At 42.5% G+C, this 17,769-nt stretch overlaps 1 protein-coding gene across 1 annotated transcript; it reads left to right on the top strand.

Annotated features, from left to right (window-relative positions):
- The first annotated feature begins 5,321 nt into the window (after positions 1-5,321).
- LOC138242771 (zinc finger protein 189-like) lies at positions 5,322-12,340 on the top strand. The gene is made up of 2 exons (XM_069198327.1): positions 5,322-5,910; positions 9,589-12,340. The coding sequence occupies exons 1-2, from the start codon at positions 5,523-5,525 to the stop codon at positions 11,709-11,711; spliced, it is 2,511 nt and encodes an 836-aa protein (XP_069054428.1). The 5' UTR covers positions 5,322-5,522; the 3' UTR covers positions 11,712-12,340.
- Positions 12,341-17,769: the final 5,429 nt, after the last annotated feature.

Below are 17,769 nucleotides of genomic sequence, written 5' to 3' on the forward strand. Positions count from 1 at the left end.
ATGACCCCCAAGGGCAGCCCTCCTTGTAACGTGTGACGTGGTTTGGCAATACATACCCAGCCCGAGCTCTGATTATTCCTTATTACAGAAACAACTTTTCATCCTGATCCCTATGTTGTTCCTGGTCCCCTGTTGGACCCGCTTCTCTTACATCAAACAGCAAAATGGCAAAATACAACATTTTTAGCTGGTTAAATCTGCTTCTCTTGGAGAAGCTCGCCGACAGTGAGTGACGTGGATCCAGCGGTCTTTCTCCTCCAGCCTGACGGCCGATCCAGTGTTCAGCAGCACCTGGAACAGTCTTTCCCAACGGGGCTGCAAGGTGCTTGAAGGAAACTTCTTGACCCAAACTCACTTGCCAGGGAGCAGATCATGTCCTCCTTCTGGTTGTGTCCCCAGGCCTCCAGTACCCGGTCTCTATCAAGACCTGTACATACTGCAACAGACAATCAGTAATTCAACTCAAAGTTCCTTTGGTTAAGTCTAGGCTGCCCAGCAGCTTCATGGGCTGCCCTGTGTCCTGACAGCGCTAGAGCTCATCGTCTCACAGGCCCGAGGAGCATCCTGTAATTCCTGCAGCCATTTGCCAGCTTGCACCATCCTGACGTAGGCCTTACCTTCTCTGTCCTGTTCTCCAGGCCTTAAGGCCACCTGTCTTCGGCTAGGGCGTTCCCCTTAGCCACCAGTGAATCACTTTTACAATGTCCCTTACACTTCATTTTTAAAGCACAATGTTTTTGCTAAATTTATAATGGTTTTCTGTGGCTGGCAATGGCATTTCTGTAGTTAGCAATCAGCTGACAACTGTATTTACTGCACAGGTGCGCGGATCGGAAAATCCGATAAAAAGAGAGGAGGAGGGCTGGCAGTGTTTGTGAATAACAGATGGTGTGATTCTGGTCACATTACTGTAAAAGAACAGCTTTTCACCCCGGACATTGAGCTACTAGCAGTTAGCCTGCTGCCATTTTACCTACCTAGAGTGTTCTAGCGTGCTACTGTTGTGTTGGTGTATGTCTCGCCCTCTGCCGACGCAGCCTCAGCGTGTGACACATCATACACACTGTTACAGCTGGACTACACACTCGTCACCCACAAGCCCTGGTCCTGATAACTGGAGATTTTAATCATGCTTCGCTCTCCTCTATTCTGCCTACTTTTAGTCAGTTTGTTAAATGCCCTACTAGAGATAATAAGACATTGGGCTTGTTGTATGCTAATGTCAAGAATGCCTACAGCCCTCATCACTCCCCCCCTTGGCAGATCTGACCACAACCTTGTTCACCTCCTATCTCTGTACAAGCCTCATGTCCTACAGCAAACAATGACCACCAGGACAGTGAGGAGATGGTCAGCTGAGGCTAATGATGCACTGATGGACTGTTTGGAAACAACAGACTGGGAGATACTCTGTGAGCCTTATGGAGATGACATTGATGGTCTTACCCACTGCATCACTGGCTACATAAACGTCTGTGTTGACAATGCAGTGCCCACCAGGAAAGTGCGCTGCTTCTCCAATAATAAACCCTGGGTCACCAGTGATCTGAAGGCCATCCTAAATAGGAAAAAGAGGGCTTTCCAGGCAGGTGACAAGGGGGAGCTGAAGCGAACACAGAAAGAGCTGAAGGTGAGAGTTAGGGAGAGCAAGGTTGCTTATGGGAGGAAAATGGAGGACAGGCTGAGGGAGAGCAATGTGAGAGAAGTGTGGAATGGCATGAGGAAGATCTCCGGATACAAGTTGTCCGGCAGCCAACAGAGTGAGGGAAGCCTGGAGAGGGCCAATGAGCTGAATCTTTTCTATAACAGATTCGATACAGGGTCCACTGTCCATTCACCTCATAGGCCTTCACCCCAGACACCCTCTTCATGTCCTCAGTCACCCCATCATGAGATCCTTCCTACTCCATCTTCCCCTGCCCCCCACGGCCTATCCATCACAGCTGACCAGGTCAGAAGGGAGTTGAGGAGACTCCATGCAGGGAAGGCAGTGGGTCCTGACGGTGTCAGCTCCAGGGTGCTAAAGATTTGTGCGGACCAACTGGGTTCAATGCTGCAGTACATCTTCAACCTCAGCCTGAGATTAGAAAAGGTTCCGATGCTCTGGAAGACATCTTGCCTGGTGCCAGGCTACACAGAGCTAACTCTCACCTGGAGAAGACTGGGTGCATTGTGAGAGTTATGTTCTTTGACTTCTCCAGTGCCTTAAACACCATCCATCTACCTTTACTGAAAGATAAGCTACGGGCGGCTCAGGTGGACACTCCCCTGGTGTCCTGGATTATAGACTATCTGACCTGCAGGCCACAGTATGTACGGCTACAGAGCTGTGTGTCCGAACAGGTTGTTAGCAGTACTGGGGCTCCACAGGGGACCGTCCTTGCTCCATTCCTGTTCACCTTTTACACCTCTGACTTCAGGTACAACTCTGAGACATGTCATCTGCAGAAGTTTTCAGATGACTCTGCAATTGTGGGGTGTATTAGAGAGGGGAGGGAGGAGGACTATAGGAGCTTTATTACCAACTTTGTGGAGTGTTGTCATCTTAACCATCTCCAGCTTAACACCAGCAAGACCAAAGAAAAGATCTTGGACTTTCGAGGAAATAAGTCTCCGCTGAACCCTGTTTCCATCCAGGGTGAGGACATAGAGGGCGTATATTCCTACAAGAACTTAGGGGTACACCTGGATGATAAGCTGGAGTGGTCTGGTAACACTGACGCCCTGTACAAGAAAGGTCAGAGCCGACTCTGCTACACACTGCTACACAATTTTTACGAATCAGTGGTGGAGGCAGCCATCTTCTACGCTGTTGTGTGCTGGGGGAGCAGCATCATGACAAAAGACGCAAATAGGCTCAATAATTTTATCAAGCCCTTCATTTGCTCGTCTATGGACAGCATGTTTGCTCCATTGTACTTTTTGGACAATCAGTCTGTATAAACCTATGCACATTTTGCACATATTTTATTGTTTTTACAGTGACTATAATCATCACATTTTGCACACACCTATGTATTTATTTATTTTTTATTTATTTTTATTATTTTGTTGTCTTTTGTTTTATAACTATTCTGATGTCTGTTTTTGCTTGTCTTGGGCTGGACTGCTGTAACACATCAATTTCCCTACCGGATTAATAAAGTATTATCTATCTATCTACACACCTGCGTAGAAACGGCTGTGATCTCATCATGTGACAGAAACCCAGAAAATCCTGACATTGTACTTCAACTGAGTCTCAGTAAATAGACCCTGCAAAACTGGGTGCCAGCTAGCTCTCTAACCAGCACGCTGTAGAGACAGGAATTACACTTTGCTTGTGTTATGCACAGAATGACGAGCCTGAGTGCTCCCATATAGCCTAGTGGTTAGTATTCCTGGATTTCACTCTGGTGACCCCCATAATACTCTCTGTATTTAAAATATGTGTCTTGGTATTTTGTTCAGTATTGGACACAGAAAAACACAATGAAGATCTTCCCACATTATATGAGTATCTGTTACTGTGTGAAAGAATTAAGCGCTTTTGATTGCAACCATTAATTGCAATGACTACTGACATTTGCTATGCTTTGAATAATCAACACACCATGAGAGACCCTGGACTCCTGGTCACCACATAATTATAAACCAGCTACCTCTCGGTTGAGCATGAGACTCTTAATCTCAGGGTCATGGGTTTGAGCCCCACGTTGGGCGCAGTGTAAGAATGTCATTTTCTTACAGAAGGTCCAGCTCATCTTTAATCACCTTAATGGTACCTAGCACTTTACACCTGTCAGGATTGTAGTCCCTCCTCCTTAAGGACGCTCTGGCTCTTTCACTTTGGACCTAATTTTGTGCATCTGTCCCTTGTTCCAGCCTCCTTCCCATCCCCCTTAAAAGCCAGACACCCAGTCAGTTCAGGGCTGCATCTGATTCCCATATTGTGCAAGCCCGGGACCTGCAAACGCCTGGCTCCGTTATGTTTTTAAGTTTCTGTTCCTTTTCCTCCTGGCGGTTCTGACCCAGTTCCTGTTTTTAACCCGTATGTTCTTGGATGGACGGCCCAGCTTTGGACTTTGCCCGTTTTTTTGGATTCCTCGTCTGGATTACCTCTGGATTGTTTGCCTCGGCCACACCTTCCCCTTAACACACCTTAACACACCAAAGCGGTCACTATTATTACACGTTTTTGCACTCTGCTTGCTGTTTTAGGGGGCTCTCTTCTGCACTGAGCTGCTCATTTGAAATCAAAAAGGCAACACAGACGCGCTCCTATACCAGAAGTCGAACCCAGTCCACCTGGGTGATTTAGAGATTACAAATAATTTTAAACACATTAAAATGCTAATAATATGTAACAAAATGTAAAAAAAAACAGGTTAACAAGACTGCTGACAGTTTTTGAAAATGATCTCTGTAATATTCACAAATACTAAGACAAGGTATGAGTACTGCATGGGTTTAAAATTCAGAATTATGAATGGTCAATGGTTTATATTAATGGTCAATTGTTTACAGTTGGAATTTTTATGGTTCGTATGATTTAGCAACTTTTTTGGAATATGTAAAAAAAACAGCACAGCTAAATAAGAAAGCCTTAGAGCCACAGAGAAAAACAAATTGCGTTTGAAGTCATTTTAAAGACACGAGATAACATCGCACCATAAACGCAAATGTTTGTCTTCTTTGTGGCGCTTGCTTTTTGTTGCTTTAGCGAATTTCATGCAGTTTATTTCCAACACCTGACGTAAAGAGTTTGTGTATTTACGACAAAAAGTAGGGCAACAATTTTTATTGATCTTATTAAAACTGTTAAAATGTAAACAAGAGATCCTGTGTCCAAAATCCTGAGGTGCCTTTCCTCCTGTCTCCTGTATCATTAAGGACAATCACATATGGCTTGATTTTGTTAAATGCAAGTATTTATTTCCTTTCTTGGAACCACTTGTTTTTCGAGAAATTTAAACAATTTGTGAAATATGAAACAGAAATCTTGCTTATCGGTGGAGAAGAAATACTGCCAGTTGGCAAGAAAATGACAGCATTTTTTTTTCTTTAACCAAAAACCTGCATAGGGAGATGTAGAACAAAAATCCACTTGAGACGATTTCGTTGGGGAGGAGGGTTGAGGAAGGGCAAAAAAATGAATCTACAGTATTCCGTTACGAACGGCGAAGATCGCAGGTGATTCACTCCTCTTGACTAGGTGGCGCTAGGAGGTGCAGTGAAGTTTTATCCAGCTGCAGAAACTCCTCTTTCTCAGCTCCGCTTCTCGGTTGTTTTAAAGCCTAACGAATGACGTCATTATACTGCGCGACCCTACACGTATTTCAGCCACGTGAATTGTTTTCTTTAAAGAAAGTTGTTGTTTTTCAGATTACTTCAGGTTCTGCATACGCAACGTCTCGTCGGCTCTGTTTATGCTTGAACAGATCGCAGCCCTGACAACAGGATCTGTGAAGAATAAAGATAAAGAAGTTGTTCTGTTTAAACTTCGGAAGTCAGCTTTTGTTTCTGACCGACTCTGAAGAAGGATGGCGGAGTACTTGTTAAATCTGCAAACCCAGCTTGACTCGTTCATGCACGTTTTGCTCAAATCGATCGTGTATGAAGTGTCAGAAGTTTTTGGAAACAGGATGTCTGACTCTGAGTACGCGTTTCAAGACAAACTCCTCAGCGTCTCCCAGATCCTGGTGAGACGGGCCGTGTTTAAAATCACCCAGTGTGTGGAGGACAGTGTCGGTAGTGAAATGGATCAGCTGAAGAAGGAAAACGAGAACCTGAAGTTGAGATTGCAGCTGTGGGAGAAGGAGACGGGAGCAGGAGGAGATCAGGGTCCGACAGATCGTGTTGGACACATGCTTCCCTGCGAAGTCACTGCAGAAATAAAAGAAGAAATGGACACGAAACTGGAGCTGTCAGGTCAGTGTGGTTTCTTATATGAAGTTAGTGTGTTTAACACCAGTGTCTATACCTTCCTCACTGGTGAGATTTTTTAAATAACAAACTTTATTTTAAAGAAAACATCTCACAATAGTAAACATTCTCATTATCAGTACGCATTTTAAGAAACTACCAAACTGTCATAAAAAAAACTTTCCTCAGTGGTGAGAATATAGTGGAGAGATGCAGAGTGAAGTGGGAAAGACTTGTGTGACGTAGCAACTGGATTCTTTACTGGAAACTGAACTGTTTTGTCCGGTTACGGTTCTGAAAACACCTCGTTCACATTCAACAATTGTTTCACTGAATCAATTTGTATTCCAACGTCATTAGGAAACAACATTTATAAATATTGTATTTACGTTGTATTGGTCTAAATTTTTATAAGTATACTAATGATTGTGTATATAAACATTATTTAATTGGTTTAAGTAGTACTGTCGTCCAGGGTCTGTCTGTATTGACTCCTCTGGAATATTAATCTACTGTGTCTGTATAAAGCCCTCTCTCTGTGCAGTTTTAAAGTACTGTAATGTGCAGTCAGTGTGTCTCTATTAATCCCTCTCTTTCTCAATGCAGTGTTAATGTACTGTAGTGTCCGGTCAGCATGTCTGTATTAACCTCACTTTCGGTGCAGTTCTAATGTGCTGTAGTGTCCAGTCTGTGTGTGTATTAACCCTAGGGCTGGGTGATATGGCCAAAAACATTATCATGATAAAAATTTTCATATCAGTCAATATTGATAATTATCATGATAAATGTCAAATCATAATTTCTTTCAAGTTTAAAGGCAGATTTTTTCTCCTGAGTGAAAGTTGAAGAAACCAGACAGTTAATTGGTAAATTAAACAACTTTTTATTTTAAGAACACAACAAACACTTGCCAAACAGCAGAAACATTCAACAAATCTGTTAGCTGCCCGGTCTGCAACATACACGCGCACTCACACAGTATTTTGTTCGCATGCGCATATCATACGCAAAGCATAAACATATATATCGAACATTTATCGAACTTTTGTTAAAATTATATCGAGGAAAATTATATTGCGATAATTATCGTTATCGAATTATTGCCCAGCTCTAATTAACCCCTCTTTCAGTGCGGTGTTAATGTACTGTAGTGTGCAGTCAGTGTGTCTGAATCAACCCCCCTCTCTCAGTGCAGTGTTAATGTGCTGTAGTGTCCAGTCATTATGTTTGTGTTAAGCCCTCTCTCACTGCAGTGTTAATGGGCGGAGTGGTGGATCTGTGGCTAAGGACTTGTGCCTGTGGCTAGAAGGTTGCCAGTTCAAATCCTGCAACCAGCAGTGGAATCCTACTCCGTTGGGGTCCTGAGCAAGGCCCTTAACCCCAACTGCTCCAGGGCACCATACAATAGCAGACCCTGTGCTCTGACCCCAGGCTCTCTCCTTATCTGTGTGTCTCATGGAGAGCAAGCTGCGGTATGCAAAAAGATAATTCCTAATGCAATAAATTGTAAAGGGTTAATAAAGTGATGTTATTATTATTATTATTATTATTATTATTATTATTATTATTCCTTACAGCAGAGCAAACAAATTGTTACAAAAAACACCAGCTAATGTCCACCAGCGGAATTAACATTAATATACTGAAAATTGCTGTTACTTGGGAGTGTTAACCTACAGATAATTTAAACAAATGGCATTTATATCTCTAAAGAGGTTAACATAGACGTCTGTAACATATCTTTTCAGTTCATTGCTGTTCCTCTGACTTGGTGAGCCTTTGGAATTTTAAAACAGCTTTTTGCTTGCCTCTCATGTGGTTTGTGTACCAGTCCATTAAGAGCCGCACTATCACTGTGTAGTGTGTGGTCCTGACTGGGTTGTGTTTTGTAATCTGTAATGGTGTGTATACCACTCCACATGGTCCGTGTGTTGCAGCTGTGATAATATGACTCTAATTTTACTCTGTAGTTGTATTTAGCTTATTTTGATAGCTTTCCTGAGGTCGTATCTGGATTTTTTGTATTTATCCATATCGCCAGAATTAAAAGCAGCTGTCCTAGCTTTCAGTTTGGTGTGTATCTCGCCATTGACCCCTAGTTTCTGATTTGGATATGTGCGAACAGTAATCCTGGGAACCACGTCTTCAATACATTTACTGATGTAGCCAGTAACATAGTCCGTATACAGATTAATATTATTTTCGGCAGCTTCACAGAAGATCTGCCAGTTGGTGGTAGCAAAACAGTGATTTGGTATAAAATTTATTTAGTATAAAATCCGAGTCATCCGACCAACATTGAATGGTTCTTAACGCTGGCCTCTCCTGCACTTTCAGTGCAGTGTTAATGTACTGTCATGTCCAGTCAGTATGTATCTATTAACCCCTCTCTCTCAGTGCAGTGTTAATGTACTGTAGTGTCCAGTCAATGTGTCTGTATTAACCCCTCTCTCTCAGTGCAGTGTTAATGTAAATGTAATGTAATAGTGATATTATTACAGTAAATTTACTTTTTACATGGTAGTTAGGTTTCAGAACACCCCCTTATACCCACTTATTCTGCTATGTCTAAACAACCCAAATTGATTGTGAGTGTACTAGTATGGATGTGTGTAGTTTAAAGCTTTTAAGATCACATGGCCTCAGCTATCACTACTATGCTGATGATACTCAAATCTACGTCCATACCAAACCTGACGCTGATGTGGCTGTCTCTATTCTATTTATTTGCATCTCCGATTATAAAAACTTGGATGACTCAAAATTTCCTTAATTTAACTGTGACAAGTTTGAAGTCATGCTTATTGGCACCACCCATCAACTTTGTAAAACCAATGTGGTAACTCTCCATCTGTAGATGGTCTTGAACTTGAGCTTCAGTCTATATTGAAAAACTTGGGGGATCATATTTGATATTTGACCACCATGTGCAGCATGTTGTCAAAACATCTTTCATTCATCTCAGAAATATTGCTCGATTAGGCCCTATGTTTTGACTAACTGTGGTTGAAAAGTTTTGTCTTCTAAATCGACTAGTTTAACGCTCTACTCTCTTGGGTTTCTAAATCCACATTGAAAAAATGCCAGGAAGTCCAAAATTTGTCTGGCAGAACCTTGATCAGGTCTAGTACAAGTGTTCACATCCTTTCCTGGAGTCCTTGCACTGGCTTTCTGTCAAGTTGAATGTCGACTTAACAATCCTCCTGCTCACATATAAGGCTCTCCATGGCTTGGCACCTCAGTACCTGTCTGGGTTATCGCCCTACACCCCACCTCACAACCTTCGCTCTTCTAATTGTGTGCTCCTATCTGTCCCCCACTCCGTCTACAATCAATGGGTGACAGGGCCTTCTCCTGTTATGCCCCCAAGCTCGGGAACTCTCTCCCCAGGGATATCAGAGAGTCTCCTTATCTAAACTTCTTAAAATCCAGACTCAAAACCTTCTTCTTTAGAAGACCCTTCATTGAACTGTTCTTTACCCCTCCGCTCCTACTGTACTTAGTACCACCATCTACTGTCTCCTCTAACTGTGTATTCTCATTCTGCTTATATTGTGTATTTTTTGTTGTTGGCATTCTGTAAAGTGCTTTGAGAAGCCACCTTTAAAGGTGCTACTAAAATAAAGTTTATTATTATTATTATTATTAGTATAAAGATCTTGTTTTCTTGTCCTGTGTTTACAGGCTTAGAGGCCAGTGCTCTCTCTGACGCTGGGGAAAGGGCTCCTCTTGAACAGCAGCACAGTGAGGATGAGTGGAGCTCCAATCTGATGCAGGAGACAGAGCTCACTGCTGCAGAAGGGAAAGAGGCACTTAGTGAGCAGCACACAGAGAGCAGACAGATTGTCGAGGACATGGACTCTGTGCCCATGATGAAGACAGAACCTGAGAGTGAGACACCTGGGCTCTTAGTATGTGATGATTTTACAGAGAAGATGAATAATCTGGACACAAACAATATTACACAAGGTTGTAATGAACTGGGCTGTGTCTCTGTACAAGAGCACAAAGAAGAAATGGGTGAGTTTAATCTTATAGAGCAAGACATGGAGCCCCAGTTGATTGACCCTGCAGAGCAGCAGACTGATGTACCTGGTGAGAAGAGTCAGTACAGAGAGGAGAAACAGCAGCTCCTACAGGGCTTGATAATTAGGCCTTGTTCTGTTCAAGTGGAGAGACTGTCATTGCAGAGTCTAAAACAATCATTTGATCCCTTAGTATCTGATGACTTTACACACAGGTTTAATAATCTGGTTACTGAGAAAATTGTTGAAAGTTTGAATGAACTGGAGAGTGTGTCTGTTCTTGGGAAAAGAGAGGAACAACTGAATGAACTGGACGGTTTTAGTCTCAGAGAGCTGGAGAAGGAGCCCCAGATGATTCACACTGCTGAGCAGCACACTAAAGGACACGATGGAGAAAATACAGCTCTGTTTCAGCACACAGAGCATGACCATTCCATGGTGCATTTGCAAAATAAGAGACCCCAGCATGATCAGAGGATGAGGAAGAATCACTCAAGGCCTTGCTCAGATGGAGTGGACCAACTGCCATTATGGCACAGGGAGTCTAGCATTTCACAACCCTATCAGCACCTTCACACAGGAGAGAGACCTTTCAGTTGTAGTCAGTGTGGAAAGAGTTTTAGTCTGAAAAGCCACTTAAAATCACACCAGCGCATTCACACAGGAGAGAGACAGTTCACCTGCAGTCAGTGTGGAAAGAGTTTTAGTCTGAAAAGCAGCTTGCAATCACACCAGCGCATTCACACAGGAGATAGACCATTCAGCTGCAGTCAGTGTGGGAAGAGTTTCAGTCAGTTAGGTAACTTAATAACCCACCAGCACATTCACACAGGAGAGAGACCATTCACCTGCAGTCAGTGTGGAAAGAGTTTTAGTCTGAAAAGCCACTTACAATCACACCAGCGCATTCACACAGGAGACAGACCATTCAGCTGCAGTCAGTGTGGGAAGAGTTTTAGTCAATCACATGCCTTAAAATCCCACCAGCACATTCACACAGGAGAGAGACCATTCTGCTGCAGTCTGTGTGGGAAGAGTTTTAGTCGGTCAAGTAATTTAATAACCCACCAGCGCATTCACACAGGAGAGAGACTGTTCACCTGCAGTCAGTGTGGAAAGAGTTTTAGTCTGAAAAGCCACTTAAAATCACACCAGCGCATTCACACTGGAGAGAGACAGTTCACCTGCAGTCAGTGTGGAAAGAGTTTTAGTCTGAAAAGCCGCTTACAATCACACCAGCGCATTCACACAGGAGAGAGACCATTCAGCTGCAGTCAGTGTGGGAAGAGTTTTAGTCGGTTAGGTAACTTAATAACCCACCAGCGCATTCATACAGGAGAGAGACCATTCACCTGCAGTCAGTGTGGAAAGAGTTTTAGTCTGAAAAGCCACTTACAATCACACCAGCGCATTCACACAGGAGAGAGACCATTCAGCTGCAGTCAGTGTGGGAAGAGTTTTAGTCAATCACATGCCTTAAAATCCCACCAGCGCATTCACACAGGAGAGAGACCATTCTGCTGCAGTCAGTGTGGGAAGAGTTTTAGTCGGTCAAGTAATTTAATAACCCACCAGCGCATTCACACAGGAGAGAGACCGTTCAGCTGCAATCATTGTGAGAAGAGTTTTAGTCATTCCGGTTCCTTAATAACCCACCAGCGCATTCACACAGGAGAGAGACCATTCAGCTCCAATCAGTGTGGGAGGAGTTTTAGTCTGAAAAGCCACTTACAATCACACCAGCTCATTCACACAGGAGAGAGACCATTCAACTACAGTTAGTGTGTAAAAAAGAGTTTTATCCAGTCAGGTGACTTAAAAACACACCAATTTAGTCACCAGGTCAGTCACCAGTCAAGTCAACTAAAATGTCTTTTAGTTCAAGTAGCTAGATGCGTCAGCAAGTGACATCCAAAGAAGGCTCCACAGCCGAAACATTTATTTTCTTCTCTTTTGAGCAGGGAACAAACCTTTACTTGTTCCCAAAATGTCTATTAGTCATAGTCACTTTGTACTCACCCACTTTTGAGTTCGTCTTGTCAGTTAAAGTTTGACTATACTCTTATTTACAGTTGACTAAAACAGAAATAGTTCTTGTCATGGAGTTAAATTTATGTGGATAAGAGAGAATTAGATACTGAATTAGAAAGAATTAGATACTGTGAATCTCTTTTAATAAGAAAATCTATTTTGGCAGCGTTACTAATTATTCCATATTTTTATGCTTTTTTTTCAATGCAACTATTTTTTAAACAAGACAGGACAAGCAATATTTACAGTGCCTTCAGAAAGTATTCATGCCCCATTGTTTATTTCTCATTCTGCTGTGTTGCAAATCATATTTAAATGTTTTTTTTCCACTCCTGTAGAAGCAATTCTCTATAATGTTAAAATGAAATTAAGTATTTATAATTCTGAAGATATCTATTAAAAATAAAAATGGAGTATTCACTTCCTTTGTTTTAACAACCTAATTTGGTTCAATTATCTTGAGAGATCACATTAAATACCACATTACACCAGTGTTCATTTCAAATTCACCAGTGTTCAGTTGCTTGATTGCACAATAAATAGGCCAACATTTAGTCATGCTTTTAGTTTACTAGAAGCCATGTGACAAAACCAAAAGCCCTTTGGAAGACAAGTTTGTGGTCTGATGAGAATTAAAGTTGAACTTTTTGACCTGAAAGCAAAAAGCTATGTTTGTATCCAGCTGGGGCCATGACTTTTCTTTTAACAAACATTTCTTTAAAAAATAAAATAGCAATATTATGGACAATTAATTGACTTTTTATATTTCTGAATATCACAACATGTTCGAATCTAATTAATTTTTTAATAACAATGAATAGTCACCTTCTTTCCTTCTGACAACGGTTCCTGCTTCTGCTTCCTGCTTCTATCGTGTGGGGATCCCTTTAGATCTCCTTTCAGATTTAAAAGGTTATTAATAATATCTTTGGTGTCGCATCTTTCCGGTGTAGCTGATCTTTTGCTGCCCACCCATGCTTACACAAGCTCCCTGGGTAGACTATCACAAAGCTTTAGAGAACTTAACATTTCTATTATCAACAAACTGTAAACACGACATTATTAATTTTTCACTTGAGTGTATGGAGGATTGTCAGCTGTCACTGCGAGCAGACCCCCCCCTCTTAGGCTGCGCAAATGATTTTTTAGATTTTGATAAAGAAATGGAGGCTGTATGCGTTACAATATAAACATTTACTGTCAAACTTTAAATCAACAATTGATTTAAAGACAATCTGTCAAAGTGCAATGAAATACAATGTTGTTGTTGTTGTTATTGTTGTTTTTATCCCATAAACTGCTTTGAGAAGCCACCTTTAAAGGCGCCTTTTTTCAGCATGGAATAAACCTATTACTTGATTCTTATGTAAGCATGGTTCCGCCAGGGATTTAAAAAAAAACATGGAATCGTGTATCTAATAACAGTATAACTATATTCATGCACAAACAGTAGCATGTTACATTATTTATTTGGGTGTCTCCTCTTGCCAGAAGCGCTAAATTGCATTTTGAGTGTGGTTTTTGACTTTTTTAAAATTACAACCCATAAATAAAGCTGATACTGTTTAGACTTTTAATTATTTTAAACGGTATTACAGCAGCACAATACAACGTAAATCGCTACGCGATTTACAATCTGTTGTAAATCGCTTAAATAAAGTTTATTATTATTATTAATATTGATCATATTTTTCCTCCCAGAACTTGTAAATTGTTGTTGTTATCCTGTAAAGCGCTTTGAGAAGCATACTGTCCAGCTTGTCAGGTGCATTTTTTTTTAAAATAATGAGTACAGCTTTGGGCTTGTTAGTGCTCCACTTACAGCAACCCAATGTAAATACATTTTGTCTCCGAATCCACCACCACTTGTGTAAATCATAGCCCTGCCAAACGATGCAAATTCCACTGCAATGGTTGTGTGCAGGAATTATTCAGTATTGCATCTCCATGTTCAAATAAACACTGCTCTGTGTACAAATGCAAATGCATTTTAAAAAAGGCGCTTTATAAAATAAAGTTTATTATTTCTAATATTGATGATATTCTTCCTCCCAGGACTTTTAAAATTGTTGTTGTTATTGTTATCCTGTAAAGCACTTTGAGAAGCATACTGTCCAGCATATTGTATTTCATTGCACTTTGATAGATCGTCTTATAATCACTTGTTGTTAGAATATTCCCCAAGAGGATATTCCCCCCAAGAGGATATAGAGGATATCCCCCAAGAGGTATCCAGGTAACAGTGAAATGGGCGTACAGTCTGGGGAGATCGCCCGTTTTCCATGTAAATAGTTCCCTGGTTCCGCACCCCTTGGTGTCTCTCTCTGTCCCTCTCTCTGTCTCTCTCTCTCTCAGGCCCGCGGAAGAGTTGGCGGGCTTGTCTTGTGTCTCTCTCTTGTCTGGGCGCAGGGGAGGCGCTGGGACTGCTGTGGGCAAGGTTGGCCCAATCGAGGAGAATGGTGGGCACCAACGGAGGGGTGCACAGGGAATCAGATGGGGAGGAGGAGACGGTCAGCGCTGCAACTCCAGGGGAGCAACGACGGTGGGTCATCTGCCACTGCTGTGGGGAGAGGGGGCACATCGCCCAGGAGTGCCAGGCGCCGGAGCCCTGGGGACTCTGGAGGCCATCGGGAAATGGGAGCGGGGCGGCCGGTCGCGTGAGGAGTGTTGAAAAAGCCCTACAAAAATATCAACAGACATCCTACAGCATGTACAATTCTTGAGTTGTGGTACATTAATATAATTATATCGTTATTTCTTTAGATACGCGATTCCATATTATATTCCCTTTTAATCAAATTCTAAAAGTATGCTTGTTGACTCCGGTATCACGTTAGTTAAAGACTTCGATGCTTAAAATGTTTAGGGAGAAATGGAATACTGGTGTGAATTTTTTCTTTAAAGTACCGAGACCAGCCATATACTGTATGTTTATGTTCCAAAATTAATATCGTTTATGGCCTTCACACGCGTTAAAGTATGCTTCTATTCTTTATATGCTAAGCTACTAAGATTTCCCTTCAGTGGTAAAAACAGTAAAGACATTTAAATCTTTCTACGACCGACCAACACACCACGAGTGCCCCTGTCGGTCAACCAATCACGTACCGCGGTATTTTGTGTCATCGGGCGTCACAAAGCGCGAGGCCGTAGCCAATTACCTTCGGTACGTCTCTGTGCCGCGCAGTTTGAATGGCTGCATCTGTAAGACTGCTAAATAGCCAACCTGTAGCTTCTTCAGCAAATCACCTGTAATGGCAAATGGACACACAGTTTTCACTGTATTCAGCATAACTGCAATACATGTATATATTGCATACACCATGGACACATAACAGCTCTACTCATATTGAGTTTTATTCAATTTAAAAAATGTAACCTCAATTTTGTGATTTTTGTGTTTTTGTGAATTTTGTGATTCTTGTGATTTTTGTGAGCTTGCAGAAAAAGATATTTCATTGCCAGAAACCACTGCTACACGCTGTATTGTTGTGCTTTGATTAATAAACTTTGATTTGATTTGAACATAAACACAGAATCTAATGCGAGAACTTTTTCACGTCTTCGGTACCCCAGGTACCCCATCGTGCTCCTTTAGTCCCAGTAGACCTCTCGTATAAGAAGATATCTCTCATCTATCTGTGTACAAATCAGCAGGGGGTCCACAGCTGATGGGAAATTAAGTACTGACCTGCGTCAGCATGCGTGGGCTGCAAAGGAAAAAATACAGGTTTATTCCATGCTGAAAAGAGAAAGAAACATGACGTGGACCCTTCTTCAAGTGTGTCGCGGAATAAACCCTTTACCTGTTCCTTTGATGTTAATTTAGACCAAATCTCCAGCAAATATCTAACAGACTACAATCCCACTACATAAGGTGTTTAGGACAACCTATACGTAGCAGCATCTAAATTGGTTGCTTTCAGAAGCTAAAGACCTGCGCAGGCTGACGTTGCACAAACACAGGGTGAAACAAGGTTTCGGCATGTTTTCTGTCTCCGCCTGGGAGGGAAGGGACAGTAAAACAGCAAGGAAAACACAAGGGAAGAAAATGAAAAAACAGTGCTCACTGCAAAACAAAAAGAAAAAGAACATTAAAAGCATATCTGGGGAACAACAAAAACACAGAATCTAACTGCGAGAGCTTTTTCACATTTTCGGTACTCCATCGTGCTCCTCCCATCTAAGAAGATATCTCTCATCTATCTGTGTACAGGCCAGCTGGGGGTCCACAGCTGATGGTAATTTAGGTAAGTATCTTTGTCAGCATGCATGGGCTGCAAAGGAACGAGTAAAGGTTTATTCCATGCTGAACAATGTTTCGGCAGTGAAGCCTTCTTTGGGTGTGGTACAGAGTAAACCTTTACTTGTTTCATTCATGTTAATTTAGACCTGATCTCCAGCAAATACCTAAGAGCACCTAAACTAAAAAGTTGCTTTCAGTAGCTAAAGAAACAGGCCACACTGCTCCAGGTAAAACTCAAGCTCACAAACTCAGCATGACTCCGCTGTGCGCTCCTGTATAAATACCACACGCTGACTGATTGCGCCACTGAAGCTGCATGATTGCCTTTGCCTGCACAGACTGACATTGCACAAACACGGGGTGAAAACAGGGTTTTGGCATGTTTTCCGTCTCTGCGTGGGAGAAAGGGACAGTAAAACAGCAAGGAAAATACAAGGGAAGAAAATGGAAAAAATTGTGCTCACTGCAAAGGAGGGAAGAGATCTCGGGTTTCGGCATTTTTTTTTCATCATGCCCTTTGTTCCTCTCTCCAGCGCTCCCTGCCTAAAGTGACGCTTCCCTTTCTCAGCCCTAAACGCAAGTGAGACACCAGCAGCAGACCTTGCAGGTTTCCGTAGTGTAGCGGTTATCACGTTTGCCTCTTCTTGTACGCTTCTGTACTTCACAGAGGACTTGAGCCACTGGTCAATGTATTTCCGGTGCCTTCATGCACTCTTGTACCAAACACACTTCCTTCTGTACGTGGAGCCGATCATTTGCAATTGGGCTGTGCGAATGCCGATAGACCAGGACGAGCTCTGTCGGATCAAAAGCAGGGCAGGACCTGCAAGAACAACAGAAAGATTAGCATCCAGCGGGGGCCTCTAAGTGAGCCCAAGATCTCATCAAGAATCGGCTCCAGCAACAGGGCTGGGCGCATTGTTCCATTCTCCGACCACTCTCGGTGTAAACAAGTCCCTCCTGGTCTCTGCTTGAAATGCACTTTCCTGCGTTTGCTTTGGTGTAACTGGCTTCCTCTGCATGGGCGAATGTGAAGAAGATCCTTATTAAGTCATTGAAGAAAACCGAGAAGAGGTCGGAGTGGCCTCTGTCGTTCATCAACGATCCAGTCAGGCAGTACTCCCCTGTAAAGCGCCATTCGTTCACATCGATTGGCTTTTTTTTGCCTTCATTCGTGCAAGTAGTAAAAGCAGATGCCCCTATTCTGCCATGACCCAGATTTGAACCGGGGTTGTTGCGGCCACAACGCAAAGTACTGACCACTATACGATCACGGCAAGTTACCAAGACACACATGGCAGGGCAGCAAAGGAGGTGCTCTCTTTGTGTGACATAATTCGGAAAAGTCCTGACGTTGCATTTCAACTGAGCCCCAGTATACATCGACCCTTCGACACTCTGAGTGACAACTCTCTTGCGTGTTTTCTCATATTTATGTAGTTTGCTTGCATGATGCCGGGAACAGCGGGGTTGTACGCTGCCATATGGTCTATCGGTTAGGATTCCTGGTTTTCACCCAGGCGGACCGGGTTTGACTCCCGGTGTGAAAACGTGTCGGTTTTG

The sequence above is a fragment of the Lepisosteus oculatus genome, chromosome 14, assembly GCF_040954835.1.
Source record: "Lepisosteus oculatus isolate fLepOcu1 chromosome 14, fLepOcu1.hap2, whole genome shotgun sequence".
In the NCBI taxonomy this organism is placed as follows: Eukaryota; Metazoa; Chordata; class Actinopteri; order Semionotiformes; family Lepisosteidae; genus Lepisosteus; species Lepisosteus oculatus.

What these genes read in the sequence shown, in the direction of transcription:
- LOC138242771 (XM_069198327.1), top strand. Translation starts at nt 5,523, where the DNA reads ATGGCGGAGTACTTGTTAAATCTGCAAACCCAGCTTGACTCGTTCATG. An exon ending in CACGAAACTGGAGCTGTCAG is followed by an intron (nt 5,911 to 9,588) that starts GTCAGTGTGGTT and finishes CTGTGTTTACAG; the next exon opens with GCTTAGAGGCCAGTGCTCTC.